The sequence below is a fragment of the Pholcus phalangioides genome, unplaced genomic scaffold, assembly GCF_987345545.1.
Source record: "Pholcus phalangioides strain wild (caught in Gottingen) unplaced genomic scaffold, Ppha-v1.0 ptg000015l_1, whole genome shotgun sequence".
NCBI lineage: Eukaryota > Metazoa > Arthropoda > Arachnida > Araneae > Pholcidae > Pholcus > Pholcus phalangioides.
In genome coordinates this window covers 86777845-86791196 of record NW_028301608.1, presented here as the reverse complement: position 1 = coordinate 86791196, position 13352 = coordinate 86777845, and the positions used below count along the sequence as shown (strand labels likewise).

The following is a 13352-nucleotide window of genomic DNA, read 5'->3' as shown; positions in this document are numbered from 1 at the left end:
GTGTCGGTAGGCTGAAGTTAATTTCCTATTGCTCTCTAACTTCGAGGAGCGAATTCGAGCCTATTTTAAGCCTGAAAAAATTCTCGCTAAGTAAGTGCGTAAAGCACCTAAAACAAAAAAATTACGTTTATCGGACAATCAAGCCATTCGCCGATTTCTCACTTCCGATTTCGAAGATAATATGACAGCACCCCTTCTGAACATATTATCACAAGACGAATAATACATTGCTCGGTTTCTTGATTCAATGTGTAATGTGGTTGCCCCTAGTGCACTCTACTTAAAATAAATATACTACACAGTGTTGCGCGTTTTTTATGACAAATGTTTGGGTTAATTTTCTGGGAATTTGAAGCAATATCATGGCCAAATACACTTAGTATAATAGCCAGAATTCGGAAGGGTTGTTCGTGTCAATTTACAAAACGTGACGCCATTTGAAGACGACGGAAAATAACACTTAAATGATGAAAAAACTATTCACGATCTCTGCTTCACAGATTCTGCATTTGCATTCCACCAAGTCTTATATTAGCGTACTTCTCACAAAATAATTAAGTATAAAAGGCAGAAAACCGAATAAATCAGCTCGTTTTTAAAGACCACTAGCAGTTCAGTTTTAAAGACTGTATACGAAATTTCCTCGCATTGTACTCAGAGGCCTGACCATTTTTGCCTCAAAGCAATTGTTCTCGAACAACGAACAGCGGTAAACGTACGTGCCGTGATTCGTGCGTATGCAAGTTAAGAAATAAATAATTAGACTACACACAACTATAAAACGAGGGGAAAAAAATAAAATCTTACCCCAACAAACGGTTTGTAGATCTCAATAACTATTAAGAGTATCATGGCAAAATACAAGACACGACGACTTAAAAATGCAGATAAATCCATCATTTGCATATTCAATGAAGTATTGACGTCCCGCACCATTGAATAGATAACAAAAAAAAAAAGTGGGGGGGGGGGGGTTTGCAACGTTGCGATAAAGAAGGATCCACATCACCGGTAAGGTAGCTCCGAATATATTTTGACACTTGGTTTTCTCCAACGTCAAGCCTTTAAAAAAGAGTGATTTTAGAAGAATAATATTTTTCAAGAAATGAGTCAAGGGCGAGATGAGGCGATTTCAAGACACTATATTTGTTCAAGTCATTTCAGTGACGTGTGAACCTTGAAGTTTTTGAGAAAACACATCATTTCTGGATGATTTACGCTTCTCTTTGCTGCTGCGACGCACTTAAAATGGCTATAATGACGCCTCATAAAGACAATATATAAAGTGGAGTATTTTTTTAGATGACTTGTACTTCGCTTCCGGGATCATTTTAAAGTGAACAAAAAACTCCACGCTAACTTCACTATCTTCCGTTTTTCGGGAAAACATAGCGTTCCTTACTATCATGAATGATTGAAATCGATTGCTGTCATACGTGTTCGATTAACGATTAGAAAAAAAAAATTGAGCGATGGTCCCCTAACAAAGGAAACCTTCCTTCGAGCCGAGATTATTATGTTATTTTGAAGGGAAAAAACGTCACCCTCCACCCCGAGGAAATCCTGAGCACGCCTGTGCTAAGGGGGGAATCTACTGTACACTACACTTATTTTTACATGACATCTCAATTCTGCTATTTCTTACAGCATCACCAATTACATTTTTTGCTTTCTTTTAAAGAAAAACAAAGCGGGTCAATCAATGGACGCCAGGCCCATTTGGTAGATTACTTTTTCGGACAGTAAGACGAAATTGTATTCGTAAATGGTTTCTGCTGAACGCCTAAGAAAGTATTATGACATTGAGCATTCTCACACTACTATAACAGCTCGAGATAAAATTATTTTCCGACCATCACTATTATTTCATTATTTCTGAAAAATATTTCAAACACATTTCCCCACATATGCGTCTTAAAATCATAATCGCTCGTTATCAGACCGACAAGTAATTATGGAATTAACATGGTCAATATTTATTCATTCATTATATCACGATTTACGAATTTAGGTAGAGGATAAGAAAATAGCAAATGTGTCACAGAGGGTAAAGTATGAACCACCATTTAATGAACAAAACGGTCGGTTCTACCGTTGAATAACGTTCTATTCAGGGACGTCCTTACCAGACGCGGGCCGTTTGCGTCTCGACAACTTCAAGGCACAAAAAATGTTTAATACCTCCGATTTTATATATTTTGTGGGGGTGATCAAATGAAAAGGTACGAAACGACGTAAAAACGTAACAGTTAAATATTGCATATTCCGCCATGGGAGAACGTAGCGAGACATCTCGGGATGAGATTGGAGTCTCTGACTGGGATCGGAGCATGCGCGGGCGCCCGCATGCGCAGGAGAGAGCAGAGGCTCTTATCAAAAGCGGCGTCCAAATCAAGGTTTCTAGAATATATAATGTGCGGTCCAAATGATGCGGCAGTCCGTATGAGGACAAGATGGCGTTCGTGTTGCAAAATTCGACGATTGAGGAGCAGCGAGGTGTTATCCAATTTCTGACAGCGGAAGGTGAGAAACCGGCAGCTATTCATCGCCGGATGGTGACAGTTTACGGGGAGAAATGTGTCTCTGACAAGTCTGTCAGAAAATGGAGTGCCCGTTTTCGTGCAGGCCGTGAGAGTGTGGGTGATGACCCAAGACCAGGCCAGGCAAACACTGTCATCACGAGCGATCTCATCGACAAGGTGGACGACCTAGTGAGAAGTGATCGGCGTGTCACATTGCGAATGTTGGCGGTGAAGGTGGATGTCAGCTATGGAACCGTGTGGACAATTGTTCACGACAGGTTGAGATATCGGAAGGTGTGTGCCGCTTGGGTTCCGAAGCAGCTCACCGACCAGCAAAAGGAACTGCGTATGGGGCTAGCACTGCAACATCTGTTTCGGTATCAGGAAGACCCCGCTTTCATGGAGCGGATCGTCACAGGTGATGAGACCTGGTGCCATCACTACGAGCCAGAGACAAAGCGGGACAGCATGCAGTGGAAGCATGCGTCGTCACCTCCCCCTAAAAAGTTCAAAGCCGTGCCGTCAGCACGCAAGGTGTTGCTCACCGTCTTTTTCGACGTTCAAGGTCCGCTACTTGTGGAATTCCTCAAGCACAGAAAAACCATTAACTCCGATGTGTACTGTGAGACACTCCGATGGACACTCCGACGCCTACGCAGGTCCATCAAGAACAAAAGACCGGGGCTGCTCACGAAGGATGTGGTTCTGCTCCATGATAACGAGCGTCCACACGTCTCCAAAGTCACACACATGGAACTGGCCAAGTTCAAGTGGGAGCCGTTGGACCATCCGCCCTACAGTCCGGACATGTCGCCCTGCGATTTCCATGTGTTTGGTCCACGGAAGAAACACCTGAAAGGGAAGCGCTTCAACTCGGACGACGTACTCAAGGACGCTGTGAAGGACTGGGTCTCGTCACGGCCACAGGAATTCTGGGAACAAGGAATCCTGCGGCTTGTTCATCAGTGGGATCGTTGTGCTCAGGCCTATGGTGTATATTTTGAATAAAGTCTACATTTGTACCCACCGTGTCGTTTCGTACCTTTTCATTTGATCACCCCTTATATTATTTCAGCATATACAGGAATGCCGAGAAATTCTTCAAAAAAAAATTTTAAACACACATTTAAATGTACATTAACACAAAAATCGATGAAAATTCATCACTGAAGGTAACTTTAATCAGAGAAACAATCCTCGAAAGTTTTTTGACTCGATGAATTAAAAATAATTGAAAGAAATAATTCCAGCACCAATGGAAATTCAGAATTAGTCAAAGAAAAACTTCCAGAATTGATGAAAATTCAAAATTAATGGGAGTGATAATTTCAGAATGGATAAAAATTCAAAATTAACGAAAGAAATATAATTTCAGAATTGATTAAAATATGAAATTAAAGGTAGAGAAAAAATTCCAGAACTGATGGAAACTCAAAATTGATGCAAGAAATAATTTTAGAATTGATGAAAACCTCCAGTTTACCGTAAGTCTACTATACCTGCCGCACAACAGTGATGTAAAAAAACGACGACACTTAGGCTGATCAATAAGTATACAATATGACATGAATGTCGCTCTCCACTTGTTAATATAAGATAGATTGTATATGTATTGTATACTTCAAGATGTATATCTTGAAGTATACAATACTTGAAAAATCAAACCAATAAATGTCGGGCCAATGTAACCGATAGGGTTATTGGTTGTTGTTTTTTTTTCTTCAAGTTTTGTCAAAGATCGTTTGTCAAACTTTTATAGTGTAATACTGGCCTTAAGGAAATTATATACAAGATATTGCATGATTTCATTCGTCTGGCGATTGGTAACTAATTTAAATGTGTAGTTTTGTGTTTGTCGACATCCCACGAGTAAATGTAAAATAATACCCTTCCTTTAGTCATATGATAACTGACTATCTTCATTCTCAGTATGACGAATTAAAGTTTTTTTTCTTTCATCGTTTGCGATTTTTACGAGTATATCTGTCAAGCCAGGGTTGCAATCTTTAAAATAAAAATACTACACTGTGTGTCAGTTTGTCGATCTCACAAAAGTTGAGGATATTACGGAATCGAATCAGGTTGAGACCAAGGACTTGAACCGAATACGAATGGCTTTTTTGCAAGATAATCAAGCCGATATCTGAGAGCCGAAATCGAAATCTAAGACAAAATTTAAGGAGCGGTCCGTTTTTATTGAAGGTGTCAATGAACCACCAAGTACGGCAATACAACCTACCAACATTCTGAAACTTCGGAGTGGGAGAGAAAAATCAATAATAGAGCTCTTTAAAATGCTGCATATATACGTCGTGTAATTTGCATTTGAACCATTGCAGTGCTCTCAATCCAATGCGGTTAAATATAATTTCCACTTAAGTTAAACATACTCAGAAGTTCCCTATGGAAGATATTCGATAAGATACCATATCAAAATTTTAGTCGATTTTTCAGGAAATATTTATAATGAGTCAGGGCAATTTCTTTCAACGCTCTCATTATTGAACAACTCAGAAATAAATAAACCTTCTTTTTTCTTTCTTTAGATGAGTAAGCGTCATTTAACATAGCCGAACTCGATGATGCACTGGGAGTTGGTTGCCAAGTAGAACAACAAATCGCCGGTGAGGTTTATTTAACCTCCTGCCCTGTCTCTTCCATACTTGAAACACGCGCAATACATCTCTACTGGATTCAGAGGACCTAGTAACGCGGACTCATGAAAGATTGGTGTGGCAGGTAACGTAATGGATGACAGAAACAAACCCAACGAGTGAGCAGAGGAGCTATTTATACGCACTTCCCCTCCTCTCTTCTAGATCATCCAGTCTCTTGCTTACACTTCTTCCTACCATGCAAACCAATGATTCTCTGGTTCCTGCCCTACCCTGCCTCGACTGAAAATCGTCTTGTGGTCTTACGGCTGCCTCTGACGGCGAACTCTCCCCAATACTATTTCCCTCGCGCATGGCTCAAAAAACCTTCCTATTTTTAGAAATGCTGGGACGTAACTTGCGTTGCCTGATATGGACACGAGAGAGGGATTAACACCACGGAGGAAAGGGAGTTGCCAAAAAGTTCGGAAAGAATAATAAACGAAAAAAAGGGAGCAAACGTGATCTGGAACATAAGGCATCCAGTCACATAACATTGTGGTGCAATAGAAGCACGACGGTGGCTTCTTTCTCTTAGCAGCAGAAAGCGGTCTTTTCAAAACATGCCGGAAAACATCCCGCCAAACGATGTGCCTGCTGCCTCGGCAGCAATGGAGCTTGACCATTGCAGAGAGCGATACGTGGTCGCAGTGAATAAGTTGGAAGCCATGAAGCGTCGAAACTTGGAAACACTCGAGAAACTGAAGAAGTGCAGAGAACGCTATTCGGAAACAGCAGCGAAAATGGAAAACTTCAAAGCCCGAAGAGCTGAAACTATGGAAAAACTGACGCTTGGCAATACCTCAAAGAACTTGGAAATATTGAAGGAGAACGAAATCAACGAAACAGAGCAGTCCACTTCTCAACTGCTACAACACCATGATGGTCAATCGGACGTGCCGACGGACGAACCTCTGGAAAAAGATAACGAGTGAAAGACTAGAAATGACTTGTCTCTTCTACAGAGGTTCAGAGTTTCATACACGTTCGGTCAACATGGAATTTTACCAGGTGTATGTGATGAAAGTGTGGAACTTAGTTTTGAATAAAATAAATTGTAGCTACTGCAGCTGTGTTTTATATAGTTTTAAATGCAAGCAAGAACTGGAAAAACTACATGCAAGGTATGGATACATATATTTTTTTCTTACTCCGATATGCTTTACTGCTTATTCAAATGCATAGAGGGGAAAGCTATATGAACTTCGGCTTAGTACGAATGAATTACATTATCGGATAGCATTCAAAAGAGAAAATTTTTAATTTACGATCTTTCAAAAAAATATTTCAACATTATAAAACCAATACAGTTGTCCTTGTTGTAACATGCGTTTCAATATATTTCGCATTTTTTAAATTAAAAGTAGGTGAAGTCATCAATTTCGGCACACTGGCATTTTTCTTTGTATCCCAACACATGCGCGATATAACGAGAAGTTATTGTTTACAAACTGATAAATGATATTTAAAAAAAAAATTAAATAGCCTCCGAAGTTTTTAATAATGATGAGCTAAATGCTGTTAGCAACCAGTATGTTTCCGAAATTCTTAACAAATCCTCTATATATCACCAATAATTTATATATTTACTGGTCTTTTCTTCTTTTTTTTGCCAGAGCACCATCAACACTAAAAATCTGAAACATTTATTCTAACTATTAAAAAGCTGTAGATATGAGATAGCTTCTAAATAAGTTATCATTTAAAACGTCATAAAATCCCATGAGCTCCATGAAAGGAATTGTGCTTAGTGTAAGATGTATATGTTCCACATGTGGCATAAAAAACTTCAAATGAATTTCAAGATACCGTAAAACTTTTTTTGTATATACACACCCACAAAGTTCTAATTAAAATTGTTTGATGATGAAGGAAAACTAAAATAGTCGTTTTAAGAATAGTTTCTGTTTTCTTAATTCAAATACTAAATTTCTACTGTCTTAAGATGTCAAAAATACTTAATTTGTAGAAAATGAAAGAAATAAATTTTTCTGAAAGATGAAAAAATCGTAATATTTATATTAAGATACCCTTATGTGCAGACACTAATCACTTAAATTCAATCGATTTTTCTTGAAGTAGTGAAAACATCATTCAAAGGTATTCTAACAATAAAGCCAACAACTTTATGAATTAGATTGATTTGATTGATGTTCAAAATTAAAATAAATATTCTTTTTTCTCCAATATTCGATTGTTGACTGAAAATTTCTATGCATATTTCGATTTGAATTCGCAGTAAAACATCACGTTTCTTACAGGATTCCCAGAAAACTGGAGATAGCTATTTGCTTCTGAATTTGAAATCAAACTCATTTAAATGTTTGCATAAGAAATCGTACAAATGTAAACGAAGAAGGAAAGAAGTTTACCTTGAACAGTTATAGTGGAGGCCGTGACCGATTCACCAGCCTTGTTGACAGCCTTGCACTTGAACACCACTGTGCCTTGGGAACCTGGACTGATGACCTCGAGAACACTAGTGCCGTCTTTCCGAGTAGTGATCTTGTTTACCCTGGAAGGTTTCAAAGGGACATCTTCTCTGTACCAGGTAAGCTTGGGTTTAGGTGTGCCAGTTGCTTTGCATTCCAGTACTACTGTCTGATTTTCTTGAACCGTTTGGGATTTCGGGTGCTTTACAAACTTTGGCGGAATAGGTTTTTCTTCTGGTCCTTTTCCAGGACCCTTTTTGAATGGTTTTCCTTTTGTTGATTCGTCTTTCGGCGAGTCGACCTCTTGTAGTTCAGGTGAAGACAACTTTCCTGTAAGAGAGATAAGCAGTGCATGTTTCAATTACTTTATTGTAGAATTTTATGCAAGAAAGAATAGAGAACTTTGCTTCTGGTGGAAGATTTTGTCAAACTTGCATAAGTCTTAAAGGCTTTAATGCCGATTGATGCCAACTGATATTTTAAAGCTCTCCCTGCCATTTCCCAGATTATTGTCACAATCCAAATTCGCTATATCGCTTGATTATTGGTTTCAGATTAATAAATTATTTTTCTCAGAAAAAACAGCTATCACCAAGATCAGAGCAAAACAATTTCGTAGGGGGACAACTGGTATTTCGGAGGAAGGGAACCAAAGTGATAGAGCAATAGACTCGACTATGTTATCAGTGTTTCTCAAACTTTTGTGACCCACGGATCCCTTGCCCCTAGTCATAATTTGCCAGCGGCTCCCCAAAATAGTCCAATAGATACTCTGCATCAATAAAAGAACCTCTACAAAGCACTGAGAACATGAACATGTCGTGAGGCACACTTTGAGAACAATTGTCATATATATCAGTCATTTTCTCACATATCGGGAAAAGGAATCAGGTTTCTCTCCCTCACTGCAGTCCTGTCCTGAACAGTATTTTTCACTTGAAAAATACTGTTAAAAAACGACTCTGAATAAAACGCTAAATGCTTCTCTATCAGTAAGCAGCATTTCGATTGAATACATTTCTCTTTAATCCAACAGCAAGTAGAAAAAATGACTAAGAGTAGGAAGCACGTGCTTGATGTTACAATCGATACTTGATCTTACCAACTTCAAGTTTTTACAAACTAATTTTCGGGTCCAAATTTATATGCTATTCTTGAAACACGTCTTTCCGATTGACGAAATTTCAATTTTCCGAACTCATTTCTGACGTCCGCATGGGTTCATGAAAATGAGCGTCGACTGTATTATAAAAGAATATATAACTCAAACGAAGAAAAATATTTTATACTTGACTACTTCACTGAAGCCCATAAAAGGAGTAAAATAATTAATTGCAAATTACAGACAGCATGAAGACGATACAGATGGTAGCTCTGTTCTTATTTTGTTTCTAAAAGCGAAAATTCTAATGACAAGAAAATTGAAGTCATTTTATTTTCATCTTTTCAACAAAAGTTTTATTGATCGAATAATTTTTATCTCTTCTTTTGGGTTTTTTTTCCACTTTACAAAGCAACATTTTGAATGGGCTATTTTATTCCCTCTTGAAAAATAGATGAAGCACTTCCGTAATAGACAAAAGAAAGAAATTAGAGCACAGAGATAACTTTCCTTTGAAGATTACTTGCACACTCATGACACAGTAATACATGTTGCGTGAACTCAACTCGAATGATAAGCACAGGTGACATCTCAAAATAACCCTCTATTCCCAACAATCTCGCTCTATTGGCAGAAATCCAGCAATCAGATCTGGACTGAATTTGGGTTACACTTTGAACTGGTTTTCAAGCAAGATGCATGTATTTGATTCCTGGATTCTTTTTCATATTTGAACAGTACTCGAAATCTTCCAGCACATTTATGGACAAATAAAATTGACTGTAGGGATCCAAATCCATTGCACTGTCCTTTAACTTTACAATTTTGGATTGTTGAAACATTAACTCAGATGAATTACAATAAGGTATTCCTATTCAAAATTTTTTTACTACAAAGATTTATAAAGTATTTTCTAACATTAGTTTTTTTTTAAATATCATTTCCGAATTACAGAAGTAAAGGCTGTAGCTAGGTAGATCGGATCTTTCCTTGCCTCTCAAAATTTCAGAAAATGACTGATATAGATGGAATCACATGATTTAATTTACCGTACTATCAATTTGGTTCCTTCCCCTCTCCCCAGAGAAATTTCTGGCTATTGGTCAGACAAAGCTTAATCTGCATATGACTGCTTACATCCCTCATCTTACATACATTTACATATCCATGCTGAAAAAAGTTTATCTTTGAATATCTAACACAATACAAATATCACACATGTACAGTCAGGAGTCAGTTCAGCCAAAATTTGGGTCTGTTTCCAGACCCTTCACAAAATTCCGGATCTGAAAACTGACCCTTCACAAAATACAAATTAATGAAACCATAAATTCGGAATTTCATTTCTTTTGCGATAAATTAACTAGATTATTTCGCTTCCCCCAAAATTACTTATTTTTCACAGAATTAATGACCCTTTTCACAAAAAAGAAGGAAATTTTTTTCACAAAAACAGGACCCTAAAATAAAGTCTGGACAGAACCCCAATAGTTTACTCAGTTCACTAGCTGCTGAATTTAATTGAGAATTTTTTTTAATTCTTTATATATTAGGTATATAAGGAACTTAAGTACCATGACGAAATTTTATTTAATATGAGATGATTGCATCTTCGAAGACCTTTTGAAAAGTGTTTTAAAAGATGGACGCAACTGAAATAGTAGCACATAATGCAAGAAATTATTTTTAAGATGCGATATAGTTCATCTTATAAAAAAACTAACTCCAGTTATTTCAAAGGTCCATTTATAAAGCCCAAAGTGATTCAACAAAAGAGTGTGACTAGTGGTTTATCAATAAATCAGTACACAAAGTTGGCCAAATTACAACATTCCCAGACATTGTATGCAACAAATTTGGCTGACTAGCAAAAATAAGATGTGATACACATCGTGTAAAAAATGTGGGTCAATCTCTCACGTGTGAATGTTTTTCTTTCTGCCATGAATCACAGCTATGATTCAGATAGTGGAAACTGTGGGTGTTGGAAAGATAACAAAACAAGAAGCTAAATTTAAATGCTAGCATATTTATCATTTAGTTGCTATTTTGTATGACTCATTCTTGTCTTACACTTCAAGCCAAACTTCTTATTTTGTCAAAAGAAAGGAGAAACATGATAGCCCTACATTGTATAAAGCATTTTCCCCATTTCCCCAGAATCACCTTTTCAATTTGAGTAGGAAGAAACAAAACTTTTTCATAAAGCCAGTGATTTCATTGAGCTTCAAAAATCTTACAAGCACATAATTATAGATATTTTCTATAACGGATTACATTTCAACACAAAAAATTTTCAATGCTTTGCAAAAAAATACTTCTAAACAATACAGCAATAAAATACTATATAAAATTATTATTCAGACTTTATACTTGAAAAAAATGGTGCACAGAGCAAAAAAGACAAGGTTTTTCTACGTAAAAAATATATTATCTTTATCAACATATGTTGATTCTGCTAATTTGAATAAAATATATATATACATATGTATACACATACAAATTGAATTTGAATTATTTTCTCTGTATATTTATCCAAACTGGAAGTACAGTGAACAATTCTTACAGCATACTTTCTAGGGATGCATATTTTTGTCCCCACTCAATGAAGTACATATCTCAATGATGTAAAAGATGCTAACAGAGCATTAAAGGAGTAAAAGGCTGTAAAACACACTATAGATCTTTTGGATATTCATTGTGTTAATTTTTCATATTGAATATCAATTTGCAGCTAAAATGCTAAAATTTATAAACAAGGAAGGACATATTTTTTCTCCTTGTTCAGCTATGTCATCGGTCAGGATAAAGCCTGATCCATCACTGATTGTATAGAAAATTAACGTGTTATTTAATTAATAAACATGTTATTTAATTAAAATTAATAAACATGTTATTTAATTAAAATTAATTAATATGTTATTTAATTAACATTAATTAGCATGTTTAAAAATTTTTCATTCATCTCTCACATGTTATTGTTTGGATCATTTGAACCATCCTTCACTGAAAGGATACAGAAGTGTTTTAACATAAAATTGGGTCCATGTTATCCATGAAAACTCTTAAAATTAATGGTCCACAGAGAAATATGAGAAAAATAACTATCTGCACTAATCAGACAATGGTATATACATTATATGGAGATGAAGTGATGAGTATTCACTGCATGCTTTAATCTACATGATTTAATGTTAAATCAAATTTTAATCAACTAAATAATTTGAGAATATTACAAAATTTTAGTAGAATTACTTAAAATCTATTAACAATTCAAAAATAAACAAAGTAGTCTTGTGAGAAGAAAATTGCAACATCAATTTAATACAGTAATCAGCCTTATATTACACCAAGATTTGATATAACACACATTCAGATTTGCTCCTCTCTCATTAGAATCACTATTTTGAAAATTGAGATATCATTAAAAAGTCTATATAAGACATCAGTTATATAATGCTTTCAGTATCATGCTATTTCTTTGTTTTCCAACATGCATAATAAAATGAAAGGTTGCTATATAATTTTGCTTCTAATGTAGTCTTTTTTTTCTCTCTGTACCTTCCAAGTAATATTTTCACATAGAGCTTCTGACATTGGTATCCAAACTTTAAAAGCTTTCATGGATTTTCATCATATGTGTATATTTTATTAGAGAAGACAGAAAAGATATATCAACTAATTTTTTTTTTCTTTTTACAGGGTGCATCAACACTCATAAAGGAGCATTCATCTAAGATATCATGATTTTTTTAAATTTATGTTTATTTGAAAATAAATGTAACACTACGTAACTCTTCTTTGGAAATATTCCAATTTGAATAAAAGCATTTATATATTTGTTAATTATGTGTATATTGCTTTCCTTTTTATACCTTTTTTTTTAATCTATGAAAAAAAACATCTTGCATTGTTTCTTGAGCAGCAAAAAAAAATCATTTAACAAGAAATCTTGATTAATTATGCTTTCAATAACAAAAATGTAGGGAAATCTAGACTCATGTGACTCGGTAATATTTTGAAAAAAAGGATTTAAAGTAACACTTTTTTTCTTCAATAAAATAGAGAAACAAATTCTCACTCCTCTTTTGAAGAAATATTTCTCTACCTGCACTAATACTTTCCAATTAATACAGACTATCTTATCAATTTTCTTATTGGTTCAGATAGAGTAAGTTAAACTTGATGCATCCATTTATTCAAGAAAAAACAACTTTAATTGAGATGGATAGGCACTGACATACACTTTTTTACACAATTAATGAGAAATTGAAATTTTTTTTTGTTAGACATTTTTATTTCTTAGCTTACATTCTTCTTTCTTTCTCAAACAAATTATTGTCCTTTTGCTTTTACCATGGTCTGGGGAAAGCTTGTTATATCAATCAATCTTTGTCATATCAACTTGATCTTAATAAGCAGAGCACCCACTAATATGACAATACACAATGCAATAATTTATGTTTAGGTTCAACTGCTTGAATTGTTACATCATAAATAAATGATGACAATACTAGTCTGATGATTTGGGACAAAAAAAAATTTTTTTTGTGCATACAGTAAGGTATATTTCCAACTATTTGTGATTTGAAAATTTAGTTTCAAAAAAAAAATTGACAGGCTTATTTATTTGAGGTGAATC

The 13352-nt window shown here is 35.5% G+C and overlaps 1 protein-coding gene across 8 annotated transcripts in view; it reads right to left on the bottom strand.

Moving 5' to 3' along the window:
* Positions 1 to 13352, bottom strand: part of LOC149076942 (uncharacterized) — a 341983-nt gene that overhangs the window by 122304 nt on the left and 206327 nt on the right. For 7 of the 8 annotated variants that reach the window (XM_089244666.1, XM_089244665.1, XM_089244669.1 and 4 more), the window contains one exon: positions 7549 to 7938. The exons of the other annotated variant lie outside the window; for it this stretch is intronic. In XM_089244666.1, the coding sequence (XP_089100792.1) occupies positions 7549 to 7938 (390 nt within the window). The remainder of the gene's footprint in view (positions 1 to 7548; positions 7939 to 13352) is intronic. 8 annotated transcript variants of the gene reach the window in all.